General features: G+C 48.3%; 1 protein-coding gene and 1 long non-coding RNA gene across 4 annotated transcripts in view; one reads left to right on the top strand and one right to left on the bottom strand.

The window, feature by feature from the left end:
- The window catches only part of PPP1R16B (protein phosphatase 1 regulatory subunit 16B), a 98,679-nt gene that overhangs the window by 59,678 nt on the left and 21,443 nt on the right, over positions 1-17,558 (bottom strand). For 2 of the 3 annotated variants that reach the window (XM_058685592.1, XM_058685593.1), the window contains exon 2: positions 10,505-10,855. The exons of the other annotated variant lie outside the window; for it this stretch is intronic. In XM_058685592.1, coding sequence (XP_058541575.1) covers positions 10,505-10,754 — 250 coding nt within the window. In that variant the 5' untranslated portion in view covers positions 10,755-10,855. The remainder of the gene's footprint in view (positions 1-10,504; positions 10,856-17,558) is intronic. 3 annotated transcript variants of the gene reach the window in all.
- Positions 2,896-4,635, top strand: LOC131485756 (uncharacterized). The gene is made up of 2 exons (XR_009248993.1): positions 2,896-3,840; positions 4,297-4,635. It is a non-coding gene; the product is annotated as an uncharacterized LOC131485756 (long non-coding RNA).

The following is a 17,558-nucleotide window of genomic DNA, read 5'->3' as shown; positions in this document are numbered from 1 at the left end:
ATTACCGTGCACCCGAAACCACCATCCATCCCTATGACTTTTTCCATCTCCCCAACCGAAGCTCTGGACCCGTTAGACAATGACTTCCCCCTTCTCCCCTCCCTCCAGTCCCTGGCTAAATTGGGGGGGGGGGGTTGCTTTTTAATGTTTTTCATTTGTTTAATTGTGGTAAAATACACACAAAATCTACCAGCTTCATCATTTTCAAGTGTCCAGTCCCGTGGTATTAAATATATTCACAATGTCGTACAACCATCGCCGCCATCGATCTCCAGAATTCTCTGCATCTCGGGAAACCGGAACTCTCTACCGATCTACAATATTAATCAATGTTGGAGGAATCTATTTTTGAGCTCTGGTGGGAAAGCTTGACCGAAAGTTCTTAAACGTGACGTGTACGACTGAAAATAACCGAGAACATTTTGCAAAAAAAAGGAGCAATCTGAGGAAGGACCTGTTCTCTCGTATATGAAGCCACGCTAGAAAGCTAGGATCAAAACGTTGTGTAACTGGCACAGAATCAGATTGCTGGAACACAATAAACAGCTTGGAAAGTCACCCTTCTTCACCGACGAGGCTCAGAGTACAAGCGTGGCATCACATACTCCCCGGCAAGGGAAGGAAGCCGGACAATTGATAATGCCTTGGAAACACAATGGATATAGACAGATTTTCATCTACTACTTTATGCTGTAACGAGTCCCAAAAGAATTAAGTGTTTCATTTATTTACAAAAGGCCACGAAAATCTAGAAGAGCATGTAGGTTAATATACAACACTGGATGAAGAAACGCTTTACAGCAAGAGTCAGCAAACGTTTTTCTGTAAAGGGCATATTTTCATCTTTACAGGTCCCGTGGTCTCTGTTGCCATCACCTAACACTGTCATTGTCGTGTGAAAGCAGCCATAGACAATATGTAAATGCCTGGGTGTGGCCGTGTTCCAATAACATTTTATTTACAAAAACAGACGGTGGCATTCAAGCCATAGTCTTGTCACCCCTGCTTTAAAGGGATAAAAGCAAAGAACAAAATAATGAAGAAAAGAAGCCAATATCATTAGATTTAACTACATAAAAACGATCTATACACAAAATGTTAAAGCAAACACACACACACACACACACTCTCTCTCTCTCTGAGAAAGTGTGTGCATCATACATGACAGCACAGGGTTGACATCCTCCCCACCATTTTCATGCTGTCTCTCCTCCCTTTCTTTCCTCTGTCACCCACAAACATTACCCCGTCGTTGAAATCAATTAAGAAAAAGAAACAAGCTAGTAGAACAAATGGAGACACAAAAAAATAGACAACTCGGAGAAATAAAAAAATGAATGCCCAGTAAGCCTATGAATAGGTATTCAACCTTAAACTTCTCGGGGCACCTGGGTGGCTCAGTCGGTTAACCATCTGACTTGGGCTCAGGTCATGATCTCAGGGTTCGTGAGTTCGAGCCCCACATCAGACTCTGTGCCGATAGCTCAAAGTCTGGAGCCTGTTTCAGATTCTGTGTGTGTGTGTGTGTCTCTCTCTCTGCCCCTCCCCTGCTCGTGCTCTCTCTCTCTCACTCTAAAAATAAACATTAAACTTCTTAGTTATATATGAATTAAGACAACAGGACTATTTTCCCTATATTGAATCTGTAACCTTTCTGTTCATCCAGCAGTGTCGATGAGCAAGGCAGAGGGGAGGCAAGGCTGGACACAGGCTGAGGGAGGTGCAAACTAACCAAATAAGCAATTTATACCAAAGCCTTGCAGATGTTTATATCGCAAATCTATGAACCTCGAATCTACCCAAAGTAAATAACCAAAGTCGTGACCAGATACTTTCATACAATGATAAACAATGATAATCACTATGGCATCATTTAGAGTAGCAAAAATTGGAAACAACCTGAAAATCCAATCATAGGGAGTGGTTACGTACATTTTGGTACATTCAGACGAGGGAGATTGAGGGCGTCATTAAAAATCTCCTTTGCAAAGACCGTATTAAGACAATAAAAAATTGTCGACCTCTAAGCAACATCTGAGTCAACCGACAGACCTTCTAAAAATGCCTCCCTCAAAAAAAAATAAAAATAAAAATAAAATAAAATAAAATAAAATAAAATAAAATAAAATAAAATAAAAACGCCTCCCTCCCTAGGCTTCTGAGATGCCACACCACCCTAGTTGTCTTTCTTCCACCTGGCAGATGACTACTGGTCCCCTTCCTTCTCTTCTTGGCTCAGCACATAGCATCTGAGGTGTCCCAGGGCTTTCTCTTGGTTTGGTTCTTTGCTCCATCTACCTTGCTATTACTATGGGCACAAAGTCATTACAGTTCTTCTGTGTCTTAAATGAAGTGATACCTCATTGTGGCTTTGATCTTCATCTGCCTAATGAGGAGTGATGTTGAGCATCTTATGTGTCTGTTGGCCGTCTACATGTCTTCTTTGGGAAAATGTCTATTCAGGTCCTCTGTCCATTTTTAATTGGATCATTTGGGCCTTCTGCTATTGAGTTGTAGGAGTTCCTTATATATGTTGGATATTAACCCCCTATCTAATACATAGTTTGCAAACACTTTCTCCCATTCCGTAATTTGCTTCTTCTTTTGTTGACTGTTTCTTTTGCTGTGGATAAGTTGGGTTTGATATAGGCCCACCTGCCTAATTTTTCCTTTTGTTGCTTGTACTTTTGGTGTAATATCCCCCAAGAAATGAGCTAATATTTTCTAACAGATAATACATTACATTAAAAAAAAAAATAGGTATGGATAAAAGAGCCATTCAAAACGCAAAGCCACCAATGGATTTTAACATAACAAAGTTAAGAAAAGCTAAAACTTCCTATGGTTTCAGATTCCACATTGAGATTAATCATCAAGAAACGATCACCTGTTGGGACGCCTGGGTGGCTCAGTCAGTTATGCATCTGACTCGACCTCAGCTCAGGTCATGATCTCACAATTCGTGAGTTCGAGCCCCACATCGGGCTCTGTGCTGGCAGTGCAGAGCCTGCTTGGGATTCTGTCTCCCTCTCTGTCCCTCTCCTGCTTGCTCTCTATCCTTCTCTCAAATAAAAATAAAATAAAAAATAAAAAATAAAATAAAATAAAATAAGAAAAAACTACCACCTGTTGAGTTTAGTTGAGTATTAAAGAACATCCACAATTATCTGAAAAGGCAATTAAAATATTTCCTCTATTTTCCAACATATCTGTGTGAAGTAAGATTTTGTCCATTTACTTTAACCAAAATAATATATCACAACAGAGAGAAGCAAAAGCAGATTAAAAACAAAATCCAGCCACCTTCTTTTAAGCCAGACCTTACAAAGATTTGCAAAAGTATAAAACAAGGCTACTCTATGTTTTTTGTTTTGAGAAATATCAGTATTTTTCACAAAAACATTTATGTTAACATGTGTGGTAGTTTTGGAACATGCCCACCATTTCTCCTCCCTTCAAGAGGTGAAGCCTAATCCCCCTACCTTTGAACGATTTAGTGACTCATCTCTAATGAACACAATATGGCAGAAGGGATGATATGTGACTTAAAAGTCTAGATCATAAAAGGCATTGTGGTTTCCCCCTTGCTCTCTTGGATCACTCACTCTGAAGAAGGCCAGCCGCCATGTTCCGAAGACACTCAAGCAGCCCTGTGAAGAGGGCTATATGGCAAGAATCGGAGGCCTCCTGCCAAGAGCCATGCGAGTGTGCCATCTTGGACACAGCTATTCCAGCTCCATTAGGCCTTGGGGTGTCTGCAACCTTATGAGAGGCCCTAAGCTAGAACCATCCAAGCTCGGTTGGCCCCAGATTCTTGATCCACAGAAATTGTGTGAGACAGTAAGTGTTTATTGTTTTAAGCTGCTAAATTTTGAGCTCCTGTACTATGTAGCAATAGATAACTAGATAACTAGTGTCTAGATAACAACAGATAACTTGGTGTTTATGGTTTAATGAGCACACGTTTATTTTAATTACTCAGCTTTCATTTCTAGTGGTAAATATCAATACAGAACCCAGGTAAACAAAAGCTCTTAAGAGTTCTCAGTTTTTAATAATATAAAGGGGCCCTGAGACCAAAAAGGTTGAGAACTATTGCCCTAAGCTTTTTGGCCATTGCCCCTTTATTAAACTTTTCTCAAACTACCTCATGTCAGGGCACCATTTCTTTCCTATCAGGACCCTGAGTAACAGGAAAATACCAAAATGTTACTGATAGTTGTTGCTGTTTTGGGTATCTTGATTTTACTGCCTTAATGGGGTTTTTTTTTCTGTACTTTAATAATTTCCTACAAGGATGACTGATTTTTAAAATTAAGAGAAGAGAAACTTCCCTTTTGAAAATCATCAAAAGTGAAAGTCAGACCTGTATTTCCTTTGGATGAGTCGACCGTTTAAGCACAACATGCGGAGCCCAGATGTCTGTCGGTGCACCTGCGTGCCGGGGAGAGGTCCGAAGGGCAGATGATGGTTGAGGGTCCAGTAGCCACAACACCTGCCCCCCCCAACAACCTCAGCCAGACTGGCTCTTTCGCGCATGTTACACATTGAGTTTCTGCATAATTTCACATAAAAGTTTCCACTGCTTGAAAAAAAAAAAAAAAGTTTGAAAACCTTTACCGTGAGAATGAATAACAGTTGAAGAGTTAAAATTAGGCTATAGAAGAACCACTCAAACTTTTTTTGGGAATGTGAACAGAGTTTCCATAAAGAAAATCCTGCACATTCTGAGAGAACAGAAGCCCTGACAACTTAACAAATGTTCGGTGGTTTCAACAGAGGCTCGCTCATGTGGCCATGGAAAAGGTGACAGCTAGGGATGAAGAGCTTATCCAGGGACCCCTCCGATCCAAGGGGCCCAAGAGGCCAGCAGAAGCAGCAGGGCCTTAAGGCCCCAGGAGAGACAGATCAGAACCACAGGTGAGTGGCTCTCTCGTTTTCTCAGGAAAATCCAAAGCAGGAGATGCTAAAAAGCACGGACTTCGGAGATACCAGATCTGGGTTCAAGTTCCAGGTCTGACACTAAAAACTTAAGAGATCTTTGGCAAGTGACATAGCCAAACTGAAGTTGGAGAATGCAAAATGGTACAGCCATTTTGGAAAACAGGTTAGCGGTTTCCTAAACAGAAATTTGCCATGTGGGGGCGCCTGGGTGGCTCAGTCGGTTAAGCGTCCGACTTCAGCTCAGGTCACGATCTCGTGGTCCGCGAGTTCGAGCCCCGCGTCGGGCTCTGGGCTGACGGCTCAGAGCCTGGAGCCTACTTCCGATTCTGTATCTCCCTCTCTCTCTGCCCCTCCCCCGTTCATGCTCTGTCTCTCTCTGTCTCAAAAATAAATAAACGTTAAAAAAAAAAAAATTAAAAAAAAAAAAAAAAAAGAAATTTGCCATGTGACCCAGCAATTCCATTCCCAGGTAACCACCCAAGAGAAATAAAAACATACATCCACACAAAGACTTGCACACAACTGTTCTTAGCAGCATTATTCATCATAACTCAAGGTGGAAGCAATCCAAATGTTCCTCAACCGGTGAACGGAGAAACAAAATGCGGCATATCCATACGATGGAATACTAAAAGGCGATAAAAGGAAGAAAGTCCTGATACATGCCACAACCTGAACGCACCCTGAAAACATTACTCTAAATGAAACAAGCCAATCGCAAAAGATCACATATTAGCTGAGTCCATGTACGTGGAACATTCCAGAAAAGGCAAAGATACAGAGGCAGAAAACAGACTAGTGGTTGCCTAGGGCTGGGGACAGGAGTGACTACAAGTGGGCACAAAGTGTCTTTTTGGGGTGACGGAATGTTCAAAACTCGGGTTGTGGCGATGGGCGCACAACTCTGTAAATGTCCTGAAAATCATCGAATCTCACCCTTAAAATGGGCACATTCTGTGATATGTAAATTAAAACTCAATAGAGCTGTTTTTAAAAAATGGGATTTGACTCTCTACCTCAGAGGGTTGTTGTGAGGATGAACTGAGATGACGTCTGATACAAAGTAAAGCACTCGATAAATAATAGTAATGATGACAATCGGTGTATATACTAGAAACGGATTATGTAAGTGGAGACCACGCATAATGCAGAATTGCAACAATTTATAGCACTCATCTACTCCTTAGCATGCCACTCCAACATCTGTAAAGTCGATTTAACCCCAGGACAACTTTTTCTTTCTTTTTTTTTAACGTTTTTATTTATTTTTGAGAGACAGAGGGCAAGCAGGAGAGAGGCAAAGAGAGAGGGAGACACAGAATCCGAAGCAGGCTCCAGGCTCTGAGCGGCCAGCACAGAGCCCGACGCGGGGCTCAAATCCACGAACCGTAAGATCATGGCCTGAGCCGAAGTCGGACGCTTAACCAACTGAGCCACCCCGGCTCCCCAGCGCCAGGACAATTTTCTGAGGCAGGTGTATTATATCATCTTCATTTTCACAGACGGGGAAACTGAGGCCCCAAGAAGTTTAGTAACCTTCCCACGGTTGCACAGCTGGGACACAGCAGAGGTGGGATCTGAATCCTGGAGAAATGGCTCTGGAGTGCCTGCTCCTGGCCACGACACTGCACAGCCTCTCAGTAAACGCCAGCTTGTCTGTTCAGTTACTGCTCTCACTGGCAGTGCAGTGGGGTGCAGAGAAGGCTCACAGACAGCTCCCCAAGACTCAAGACCCAACCCCTAGGGTTACAGGAGTCAGGGGAAAGAGTGTTCCAGACAGAGGGGTCTGCATATACAAAGGCGGGGAGGTAAGAGAACGCAGGGCGTATGGGAAGAATGGGAGATGGCTGGAGGATGGGGCGATGCTGGGCAGAGGGCGCCTGAGGGTGGGATTCAGGCAGGTCCAAGGCCAAGGAGGGTCCCTGGTGCCCGGACGTTAGCCTGAAGGCAATGCAGAGCCAGAGAAGGAAATACAGAGAGTCCCTCCCCAACGCTGCCTTTCTCTGGGTCGACTCACATTGCCCTGGCAGGTGGAGAAGGTTGACTCAGCCACTGCTGTGAGCTGAAGGGAGCGGGGGAGCTGCCACCCCCATTCCCATCCCGCCGCGAGCTGACGCCCCTGCAGCCTCCCCAACACCAGCTCCACCGGCACATAGAAACCATCGCAGCCAGCTGGGAGCAGCGGGCTCTGTCATGCTGCCAGGGAGCTGAGCGTAGCCCGGCCAGACTGCCGGCTGCCTGATGGAAGCTTCACGCCCCTGCCCAAACCCAGCCACCTGAGGACCCCGGGGGGACCGCTCACCCCACCCCACGGCCCACCACAGCGCCCAGTACGCTGGCCATCCACCCTCGCTCGGCTGGCCCCAGGGGCCAGCACTTTGCTCATTCAAATTGAATACACATGTCCTTGCCTCCAGCTCTTCCATTTTCCCACATCCGTCCTCGAGACACAGCTGCCTGTGTGCACAGAACGTTCACTTGGGCCAAAGCAAAACTACTGAGGAAGCCTCCATGCCTATCAATGAGGAACCAGTTCAAAAATTCTGCTGATGGGGCGCCTGAGTGGCTCAGTTGGTTGAGCATCTGACTTCGGCTCAAGTCATGATCTCGCGGGTCGGGAGTTCGAGCCCCGCATTGGGCTCTGGGCTGACGGCTCGGAGCCTGGAGCCTGCTTTGGATTCTGTGTCTCCCTCTCACTCTGCCCCTAACCCCACTCTCTCTCTCTCTCTCAAAAATAAACATTAAAAAAAAAACTTTTTTTTAATTCTGGTGAATCCAAACCACGGAATACTACACAGCAGTTAAAAAGAATAATACAGATCTATTATCCCAGGGTACCGTCATGAAAACACCTCCAAGACACGTTGGAAAAACGTGGGTGGAAAAACAAATTGCAGAGTAACATATCCAGTGTATCATCACTTGGGTAAAAACAAAACAAAAACAGGGGTGCCTGGGTGGCTCAGTTGGTAATGCGTCTGACTTCAGCTCAGGTCACGATCACACGGTTCATGAGTTCAAGCCCCGCGTCGGGCTCTGGGCTGACGGCTTGGAGCCTGGAGCCTGTTTTGGATTCTGTGTCTCCCTCTTTCCCTGCCCCTCCCCCACTCACGCTCTGTCTCTTTCTCTCAAAAATATAGGAACATTAAAAAAAACAAACAAAAAAACCCCAACTAGCCTCTCGAGTTCTCCAAGTCTACAAACACACAGGTAAATAAGAAAAACGCCTGGAAGGAAGCACATCAAAGTAACAGAAAGAAAGAAGGGGTGGAGGGAGGGACCCTGTGTATGCCTCTGTGTTGAGTTTTAGAAGAAGAATGTGTTTATGGATATTTGGGTTCTTTAAAAAGTGTGTTAACACACACACACACACACACACACACACACAGAGGGGAAAAGCGGGTTAAAATGCCCACCACCCTGGGGCTGCGTTCAGCGTCACTTTTCCGACAGCTGTCACATTCAGCATCTTGTCTAATTCTTGCCACACCCCCCCTTGAGGACAAGGTTCAAAACTCCATTTTACAGACCCAGAAACTGGCCCAGAGAGGTGAAACTAGCCGCTCAAGATCACATGCAAGGCCAAGGGGGCTCGAGGTCCTGGCCCCGAGCCCAGGGCTCCTTCTCAGCGGCACGTGGGCGCCTATGAGGGTGTGGGGCCCACGCTGGGGCCGGGCAGGCGCCCCTGTTCTGAGCTGTCAGCCAGCTCACAGAGCCCCTTCAGGGAGGGGAGTGGGGCTTTGTCAGGGAAAGAGGGAGGAAAAGACGAGCGGCAAAAGAAGAGATGATGAACCGCCACCCACGACAAAAATCAGACATCATTGATGTGTCGCCCACTGAGTGGGATGGGTCTGCTGCGTCACCCAGCAAATCTCGTGTGGGAAGGAGCCTCGCAGGGCCGGTCCCCTGAGCCTGACATTTCAAGCCTCTCCCTCTCTCTCTCTCTCTCTCTCCCCACCTCCCCCCCCCCCCCCAGGCTGCTCACCCCAGGCTCTCAGCTGAGAGGTTTCCAGCTGAGTGGTTCCGGGAATGCTTCTGCTCAGTTCCCAGAACACCATAGCCGGGGCAGTAGAACTGTGCTTCTCAGAAGGTGCTAGAACCTGAGGAGCAATGTGCGAAAAACCCAACACCCTCTAGTGCAGAAAGTGCCGTCCCTCTTTCAACAACTATTTTAGCACCACGTGTCTAAGGGTGTGCAGAGGCAGGAGGCCGGAGGGACCCAGGAAGCATGGCTAGGCCTCTCCAGGGACAGCCAGAAAGGACTCCTGTACAGAAGGAGGGGACTGGAGGGGGCACAGGACACATACGCAAACCTCAGCTGCACAAGGACCGGGCACGTTCAGAGAAGAGAGCTTTGGTCAAATCATGGATCCTCCAGTCATTCATATAACAGGAAACAAACCCACGAGGCCATGAGACCAGCGACAACAGCTGGCATCCTGAGCTTTCTGGTCCCAGCTTTGCCACCTCGGTCAAGGCTCTGAACCTCTCTGGGTCTCAGTTTCCCTATCTGTAACATGGGTGCCCATTACATGTGTCTTTAGGGTATCGTGATATCTGGATGGAGGACAGGTAATACCATAATTAAGTAAAATGTAACAAGTACAGGGTATCCATAAAATCTGGAAACAGATTCTATGAGTGTATCTATATGTGTTTGTGTTCATTTGTTTGTTCTATGTGTGTTCGTGCTCATTTATTTGTTCGCTTTATAGAGTGAAAATGTCCTAGACAACATTGTATATATTTGTCCGTTTCCAGACTTTATGAACACCCTATGTATAAACATAATTACACATATAAATAGTATATTAGACAAACATTATATATATACATATATTCATTATATAAATATAATGAAATAAACTATAGTCATAACATAATAAAATAAAACATACTAATAACTCCTCACACAGAATGAGAGACTATCCATGCCCAAGAACTCGGGGGTATTCCCTCATTTCATGCTCACAGCAAGGCCTTGCAGCGGATACTAGCATTTATCCCCACTTTACAGAGGGGCAAACTAAGGTACAGAGAACCGAAGTGAGCCGCCTACTTGCCAGAGTCACCCCGGGTCTAAAAGACAAAGCCAGCTTCAGAAGTGAGGGCAGTCTAACTTCCGGCCTGTGCTATTAACCTCTACACCCGCCCGGCTCTGCAGCCAGGGCCAGACAAAACTCAACCGCACACGAAGCGCCCTGGGCGGTGGCGGGGCGCCCAACAGGGCCTTAAATGCAAGATCCTCTAGTATGGCGCTCTTGGAGGGGCAAGACCAGATCCAATTTGTTCACCACACTTGGAATAGAAATGCGCAAGGGGGGGTGGGTCCTAAACATTCACGGAGGGAAGGGAAATCAGCATGGAATTCATCAGCCAAAGGCTAGAAAAAAAAAAAAAGCCTCCGATAATTCAGGCCCCGCGAAGTAAGCGCCCTTGCTAGCACCTGCGGGGCTGCCCAAACCTGGGAGGGGGCCAGACCCCGCCGGCACCCCTCCGCCGCGCAGCCCCTGGAGGCCAGCCCCGGGGGGCGCCCGGGGCCGAGGGCGGAGCGGCCTACCTTCCTCGGCGTCGTTCCTCAGGGAGGCCTCCAGCAGGGCCACGCTGGCCTCGAAGGACACCTTCTTCCGCCGGCCGCCCGTGCTGCGCTTCCGCTCGTGCTTGCGCTTGCGGTGCTGCAAGTCCTGCTCGTACTGCGCCCACTTCTTCAGCTGCTGGGCCCGGCGCTTCTGGGCGGCGCGCAGCCGCTCCAGCGTGGGCACCTTCTCCAACAGCTGCAGCTCCGTCAACAGGTCCACGTGGCTGGCCATGGCCTTGGCGCCTCCCCACTCCCCGGCGGGGCGCTAGCGCGGTGCGCCGGGTGCCAGCGGAGCGCTGGGGCTCCTGCGGGACTGGGGCCTCATGGTGGGGCCTGTGCGGGGAGAGAGACACAGATGGACACGCCGGTCAGGCTCAAAACTCCGATCAGAGGGTGTCGCTCGCCCCGTGTTGAGAGCACTTGCTTTTTCTATTTTACTCCTTTTTTTAAATTGAGATATAACTGGCCTATAACGTTGCGGAAGTCTAGGGCGCAAAGCGTTGATTTGATACACCTATCTATTGGCAATATGGTGACCCTTGCAGCCTTAGCTGCGTGATTACTCCGTCGCGCCGCATAATTACTGCTTTTTGGGGGTTGCATTGTTATTTCACAGAAGGTTGTTATAGTGTTACAACATATAAGGAGCTTGTTATACTGCTATAACACATAAAGGGTTTTGGTCATTTTTAAAGGAATTAATACCATATTTTACATATCTCGGTATTAATTTATAATATGGTAAATACTGACAGATATAATCCACAAAAACAAAATCTCTTGGAGATCCTTAATTTTAAGAGCATAAAGGGGTCCTAAGACCCCTTTGGGCAAGTTTGATAATTGCCTACCTACCGGAGTCTAGAACATCTTAGTTCAAGTTTTCTTCTTTGGATGACCTTAAATTTTTCTTTTAAATCATGCCTTTTGTGGGTCGCCTAGGTGGCCCAGTCGGTTATGCCTCGACTCCTGGTTTCAGCTCAGGTCACGATTTCACAGTTTGTGAGTTTGAGCCCCACATTGGGCTCCATGCTAACAGCTAGGAGCCTGCTTGAGATTCTCTCTCTCCCTCACTCTCTGCCCTTCTCCCACTTGTGCTCTCTCTCTCTCTCTCTTTCTCTCTCTCAGAATAAATAAACAATAGGGGCGCCTGGGTGGCTCAGTCGGTTGAGCATCCGACTTCGGCTCAGGTCATGATCTTGCGGTTTGTGAGTTCGAGCCCCGCGTAGGGCTCTGCGCTGACAGCTGGGAGCCTGCTTCGGAGTCTGTGTCTCCTCCTCTCTCTGCCCCTCCCCTGCTCGTGCTCTGTCTCTCTGTCTCTCAATAATAAATAAGCGTTAAAGAAAAAATTTTTTAAAGAATAAATAAACAAATCACACCTCTTGATCTCCTAGATTCCTGAACACCACGAAGTCGACAAAATTTCAATCTCATTCCAGCGGGTCCCTGTCCCTCATTCAGCACAGACCCTATGGGTTCTCACACACAGGGAAAGGGTCTTGGCACAATCACTCGCACCTCTTTAAGCCTGTTTTCCCGCCTTTATAATGTTGTAGCCACCTCCCAGAACTGATAGGAATAAAGAGAGCTGACCAAAAAGCGTTATACAACTAACAGCAGAAACAGCTTGGAGGAAGATCAGGGACATGTAAATGCAGCCCATCCGGGAAGTCACAGCAAGGCTGGTGGATAATTGTGGGCTGTTGGGTAATTAGACTGGAGACTGGCGCAGGTCTGCATTTGCATAATGCCTTAATGCCTGCTGGTCCCAAGGAGTCAGGATAGCCTTGGGCTTCAGGAAGTGATCACTGGTCTTCTGGGTTCCCTGCTCTGCTCCCAGACTGTCCATCCTCCAGACGCTAAAGACCAGGCTTCAGCCTTAGCCTGGACCCTTGGGAGCTCAGGTTGGGCCAGGCTGTTCTTCCCGTCCCTCCCAGCTCCCAGTCTGGAGGGCAGACAAGCAAATGGGGAAGGGGCTGGCTTGGCCAGGCTGGAGGGCAAAAGCCCTAAGGGTCCGAGTAAACTTGATTCAAATGTAAACAGAAGCTGAAGGTAAGACTTGGCAAAAAAACAAAACAAAACAAAACAAAAAACACAAACAAACAGCAGGCCTACAGCCTTTGGTTGCTTTTTGTTTCGTTTTGCTTTGAATACCATGCAATGCTTTATTTCTTTATTTCTTTATTGAGAGAGAGAGAGAGAGAGAGAGAGATGCAAGTGAATGAGGGGAGGGGAGCGGGGGTGGGGGGTGGAGAGAGAGAAGTGGGGCTCACCTAGGGCTTGTGTTTTTACCTGAACCGGGGCTGGAGCTCACCAGAAGGGAGGCGCGAGCCCACCCCACGCGGGACTCGTGCTCACCTGATGTGGGGCTCGAACTCACCAACTGCGAGATCGCGACCTGAGCGGAAGTCAGATGCTTAACGGCTGAGCCCCCCAGGCGGCGCCCATGCAATGCTTTTTAAAGTAATTTATTAAAATTTTTATTTTGAGATGTTGTAGGTGCACATGCAGTTGTGGCAAATAATATGCAACGTTTACCTAGTTTATCCCTATGATAGCATCCTGCCAAACTGTAGGACAAGATCACAACCAGGGACCCTGACATTGACACAACCTGGCAATCCATTCAGAGTAGGTTTGGGGCGCCTGGGTGCCTCAGTCGGTTAACCATCCTACTCTTGATATCTGCTCAGGTCATGAGCTCACGGTTTCATGAGTTCAAGCCCCGGGTCAGGTTCTGCACGCTGACAGCACAGAGCCTGCTTGGGATTCTCTCTCTCCCACTCTCTCTGCCCCTCCCCCGTTTGTGCTCTTTCTGTCTCTCTCAAAATAAATAAATAAACTTAAAAAAATCCCTGGGGGCACCTGGGTGGCTCAGTCGGTTAAGCGTCCGACTTCGGCTCAGGTCATGATCTCGCGGTCCGTGGGTTGGAGCCCCGCGTCGGGCTCTGTGCTGACAGCTCAGAGCCCGGAGCCTGTTTCAGATTCTGTGTCTCCCTCTCTCTGACCCTTTCCTGTTCATGCTCTGTCTCCCTCTGTCTCAAAAATAAATAAAGGTTAAAAAAAAAATTTTTTTTAAAAATCCCTGGTTTTACATGAACTCGTTTGTGTGTGTGTGTTTAGTTTTACACAACGTCATCCGACATGTAGGTTTGTGTGTCCACCACCACGGTCGAGGTACGAACAGCTCCATCACCCGAGGATCCCTAACCTCCCTTCTCTCAAAGCACTCCCGTCCTTGCCCTTGGCAGTCACTAACCTGGTCCCCATCTCCAGAATTCTGTCACTTCGAAAATGAGTAGGGTTCCACTGTGCGGATGTACCACGGTGTGTTAACCCTTTACTCACCGAAGAATGTCTGGGCTCTTTCCAGCTTGGGGCTATCACATTCATGTGCAAGCTTTGTGCGAATACAAGTTTGCACTTCTTTGGAGCGAATGCCCAAGAGTACAACTGCTGGCCCATGCGGTAATGACGTGATTAGTTCTATGTGAAAGCAAAACAAAACTGTCAAACTGTTTCCCAGAGTGACGGTACCATCGTTCATTCCCGCCAGCAATGTACGAGCATTCCGGTTCCTCCACCAGCATTTGGTGCTGTCGCTGTGTCGTATTTTAGCCATTTAGATAGATATTTTGGTTGCCTTTTTCAAAAGTGGGGCGTTCGGAAGCGCTGTATTCACAACCACATCATCGCATCATGATGGCCAGAGCTGGCGGACCACATAGTCACTTCTCCCCACTTCCTCAAGTGATCAAACGCTGAACGCATACCTGCTCTGTGACAAGCCCTGCTTCAGAGATGGAACACGGACTAGCTCTACCTTCTAGGAAACCCCAGTCTGTCTGTCTGTCTACCAGTGTATCTACAAAATCTTTTAATCCGCCTGGCAATCTAATGAGGTAGGTACTATCATCATCCCCGTTTCACAGAGAGGGAAATTGAGGCACAGAGAGATTAAGTAATTTACCTAGCGTCACATCCCAGCTAGAAAATGGAAGAGCCAGTCCGCCTGGGGTTATGAGGAAGGCTCTCCAGAGCAGGGGACAACCATTAAGAAGGAGGAGAAGGAGGAGAAGGAGGAGGGGCACCTGGGTGGCTCAGTCGGTTAAGCATCCGACTTTGGCTCAGGTCGTGATCTTGGGGTTCATGAGTTTGAGCCCCGCGTCGGTCTGTGTGCCACCAGCTTGGAGCCTGGAGCTTGCTTCGGACTCTGTGTGTCTCTCTCTCTCTGCCCCTCTCCCTTTCACACACATTCTCTCTCTCTCTCTCAAGAATAAATAAACATTAAAATTTTTAAAAAAAGGAATGATGAGGAAGAGTAGTTTGCCAGATGAAAAGGACAGACACAGGCAGAGAGGAAGCTGGGTGGTGTTTAAAGGCATGCAGAGGGGCTGACCACCATGGAGGGAATTCTAGGGACCAACACCCACAGTCATGGCTTGAGGAGAATGGGCTGCTCAGCCCAAAAAGAAGAAGGGGCGGGGCGGGGCGGGGGGGGAGGGCAATTTGTGGCGAGAGGCCAGACTTCACTGGGAAGCCCCCTGGTCCACATCGCATTTGGCTGGCCGCTGCTTGGGTGTTGGACCACACCATGTTTTATCACGCTGTAATGTATTGCTAATGTTTACAACTTGAACCTTTAACATCCAAAATCAGATCTTCAGGTTTCCTTAGACCATCTCAGCACCGGCCACACGGGGCTCACGCGGCAACAACCCGCAGATGCGGAGGAGGACTGTCCCATGCAGGTAGGGACACAACCCTCCCACCCATTACCCCACCTGACCTCCTTCACTAATTGGCATCACTTTGCCGGCTCCTGTGGTCATCTGAGTTCGCAAGCCCCGTCTTAGGCAGAATGAGACAGCAGTCTCCAAATACCCAGAAAGAAAAGAGACTCTACGTATCTCCCCAGGGAAGAACAGGACAGGGTGCAGGGGCGCAGTGCTGTGCACCTGTCCTCAGAGCAGCCCAACAAACAATTCAGCGAGGGGCTTGTGGTCTCAGGAGGCGGCAGATTCTCCATCACTCACTGGAGAACGCCGTTTCCCCTTTGGTCAGATCGGCCCGAGTATTCCACAAGATTGCTTTTGGCCCTCACATTCTGTACACACTTACTCCTTTTTGCAATATTGAGTGTTTACTGATCACCCACTAAGTGAGAGGTACCAAAAGCCTGCCAAGACTAAAGATAAGAAGCATACCAATCACTTATCCTGTTAATTAAAGCACTTAATCCTTTTCTAAGGACTCCCAGCCATCTTCTTAGCCAAGTGTTTCCCTAAGTGTGGAAAGAGAATCCACTCCAAGAAAATTTTCAAAAGTATGGGACAAGATTTAACATCACGGGAACTCAGAGAAAGAGCAACTTCTCTTCTTCGCCTCTTTTCTAATCCATCAGATTTTCTCCAGGAGACAGTGTCCGTGTCTCCTAGGGTGCTCATAGACCTTAAACATCATTATAACCCTGTCAATCTCCCTTGTAAACAAAGAGAAGGCGGGCCTCAGGCTCACAGCGTTGGGGATAGAAGGCGAAAACATCGTTTTGTTTTCTGTGGATTTGTTTTCGCAGTTACTGTTTATTTATGGTGGTGATAAAAAAAATAAGTAAGATTTCCTTTTGAAATGAATCCACTTCCGTGGAAAACTAGCAAGGTGGCTGCCAAAAATATGAAATAATGATGGCACTCAATGCTGGCAAAAATTGTAAGTGATTGGCGTTTGGGATATCCAGCGGGCTATTGATGGCCAATGACAATTTTATAAGGGAAGCACTCATGGGCACTCATGATTTCATCTGACAAATATTTCCTGGGTATCGGTATCTATCCCATGCCAGGACTGTGCTGATGGCTAGGGGTACAGCAGGGCCAAAGACAGGCACAGTCCTTAGCCACTGGATAGATGGCATCAGGCCCCAGGCAGACAGAAGGCAGTCACTGCAGTGTCCTCCCTGGCTAGGGCAGTGCGCTCGGGAGGACAGAATTAAGGGCAACTGCCCAGCCCCCTGCAGCAAGGTGAGGACAGTGCCTCCCAAGGGCCAATAAAAGGGGCCAGAGCACATTTTCCTCTGACTTTGCTCTCCCTGCCAGCCCCTCCTGCCTCACCCCTCTAGGTTCCCTGGAGCTGGAGCTCCAGGACAGCTCCCTCTTGACTGCTGGTTTTCAGGTGACCCAGTTTCCCCCAATAGACCCACACACCTCCTCCCACCCCCGTCCGAGAAAACCCTGCTTGGTCTAATTAAAGAATTGCCATCGTGCTGCTAACACAGCAGCTGGGCGGCCCCCAAGGCAGGGCCCTTGCCTGGGTGCTGGGGCAGCCCACAGAAGTCCCGGCTCCTCTGGGCTGTGGACCGGGCCCCTCCGAGACCTGGGCGCGCCTGTCCGCACTCTCAGAGGAAGCCCTGGATGGTGATGGGGACGCAGCCCAAACCGTCAGGACCTGGGAGACCAACGGCATCATCAGCACTTAAAGGGGATCCCCAAGGAGGCCCTCATTTGTAGGAACACCAGCCCCACGGAGATATATGAAGCCCGGTGTTTTGTGGGAACGTCCACAAGGGCCATCCTGCAGAGAGCTGGGCACATGTGGCCGAAAGTCAGTGGCGTGGTCAGCGGCGTGGCCAGGCTGGCGAGGCAGGTGTGGAAGCGGTCTGCAGAGGCCAGGTTGGGGTGAGATCACCCAGGAAGCATGTGTGATATAAGGAGAGAAATGAGAAGCAGGGGGAAATAGGGCAGGTACTTAATTCTATGAGGTCTGGGTGGATGAAACAAAAGAGGCTGCTGGTGGGCAGCCGGAAGTCTGAGGCCAAGCCGCTGGACCTCAGCGGGGCAGGACAGGCATCCGGGGTGAGCCTCGATTCCGCCTCTGGTTTCTGTCTGACAAAATCTGAACTTGATTTCTCTTGGTGCCTCTACTAACCCTTGCTGTCTGCTGAGGGGGAAACTGAGTCGGTATACACCTGTGGGAGCAGGGGCTGCACTCCAGAAAGCTGAGCCTCGAGGGGAAAAGGGGAGGACACCCTACAGAACCC

This window comes from Neofelis nebulosa, chromosome 9, assembly GCF_028018385.1.
Source record: "Neofelis nebulosa isolate mNeoNeb1 chromosome 9, mNeoNeb1.pri, whole genome shotgun sequence".
NCBI lineage: Eukaryota > Metazoa > Chordata > Mammalia > Carnivora > Felidae > Neofelis > Neofelis nebulosa.
This window is presented reverse-complemented; position numbering and strand designations above follow the sequence as displayed.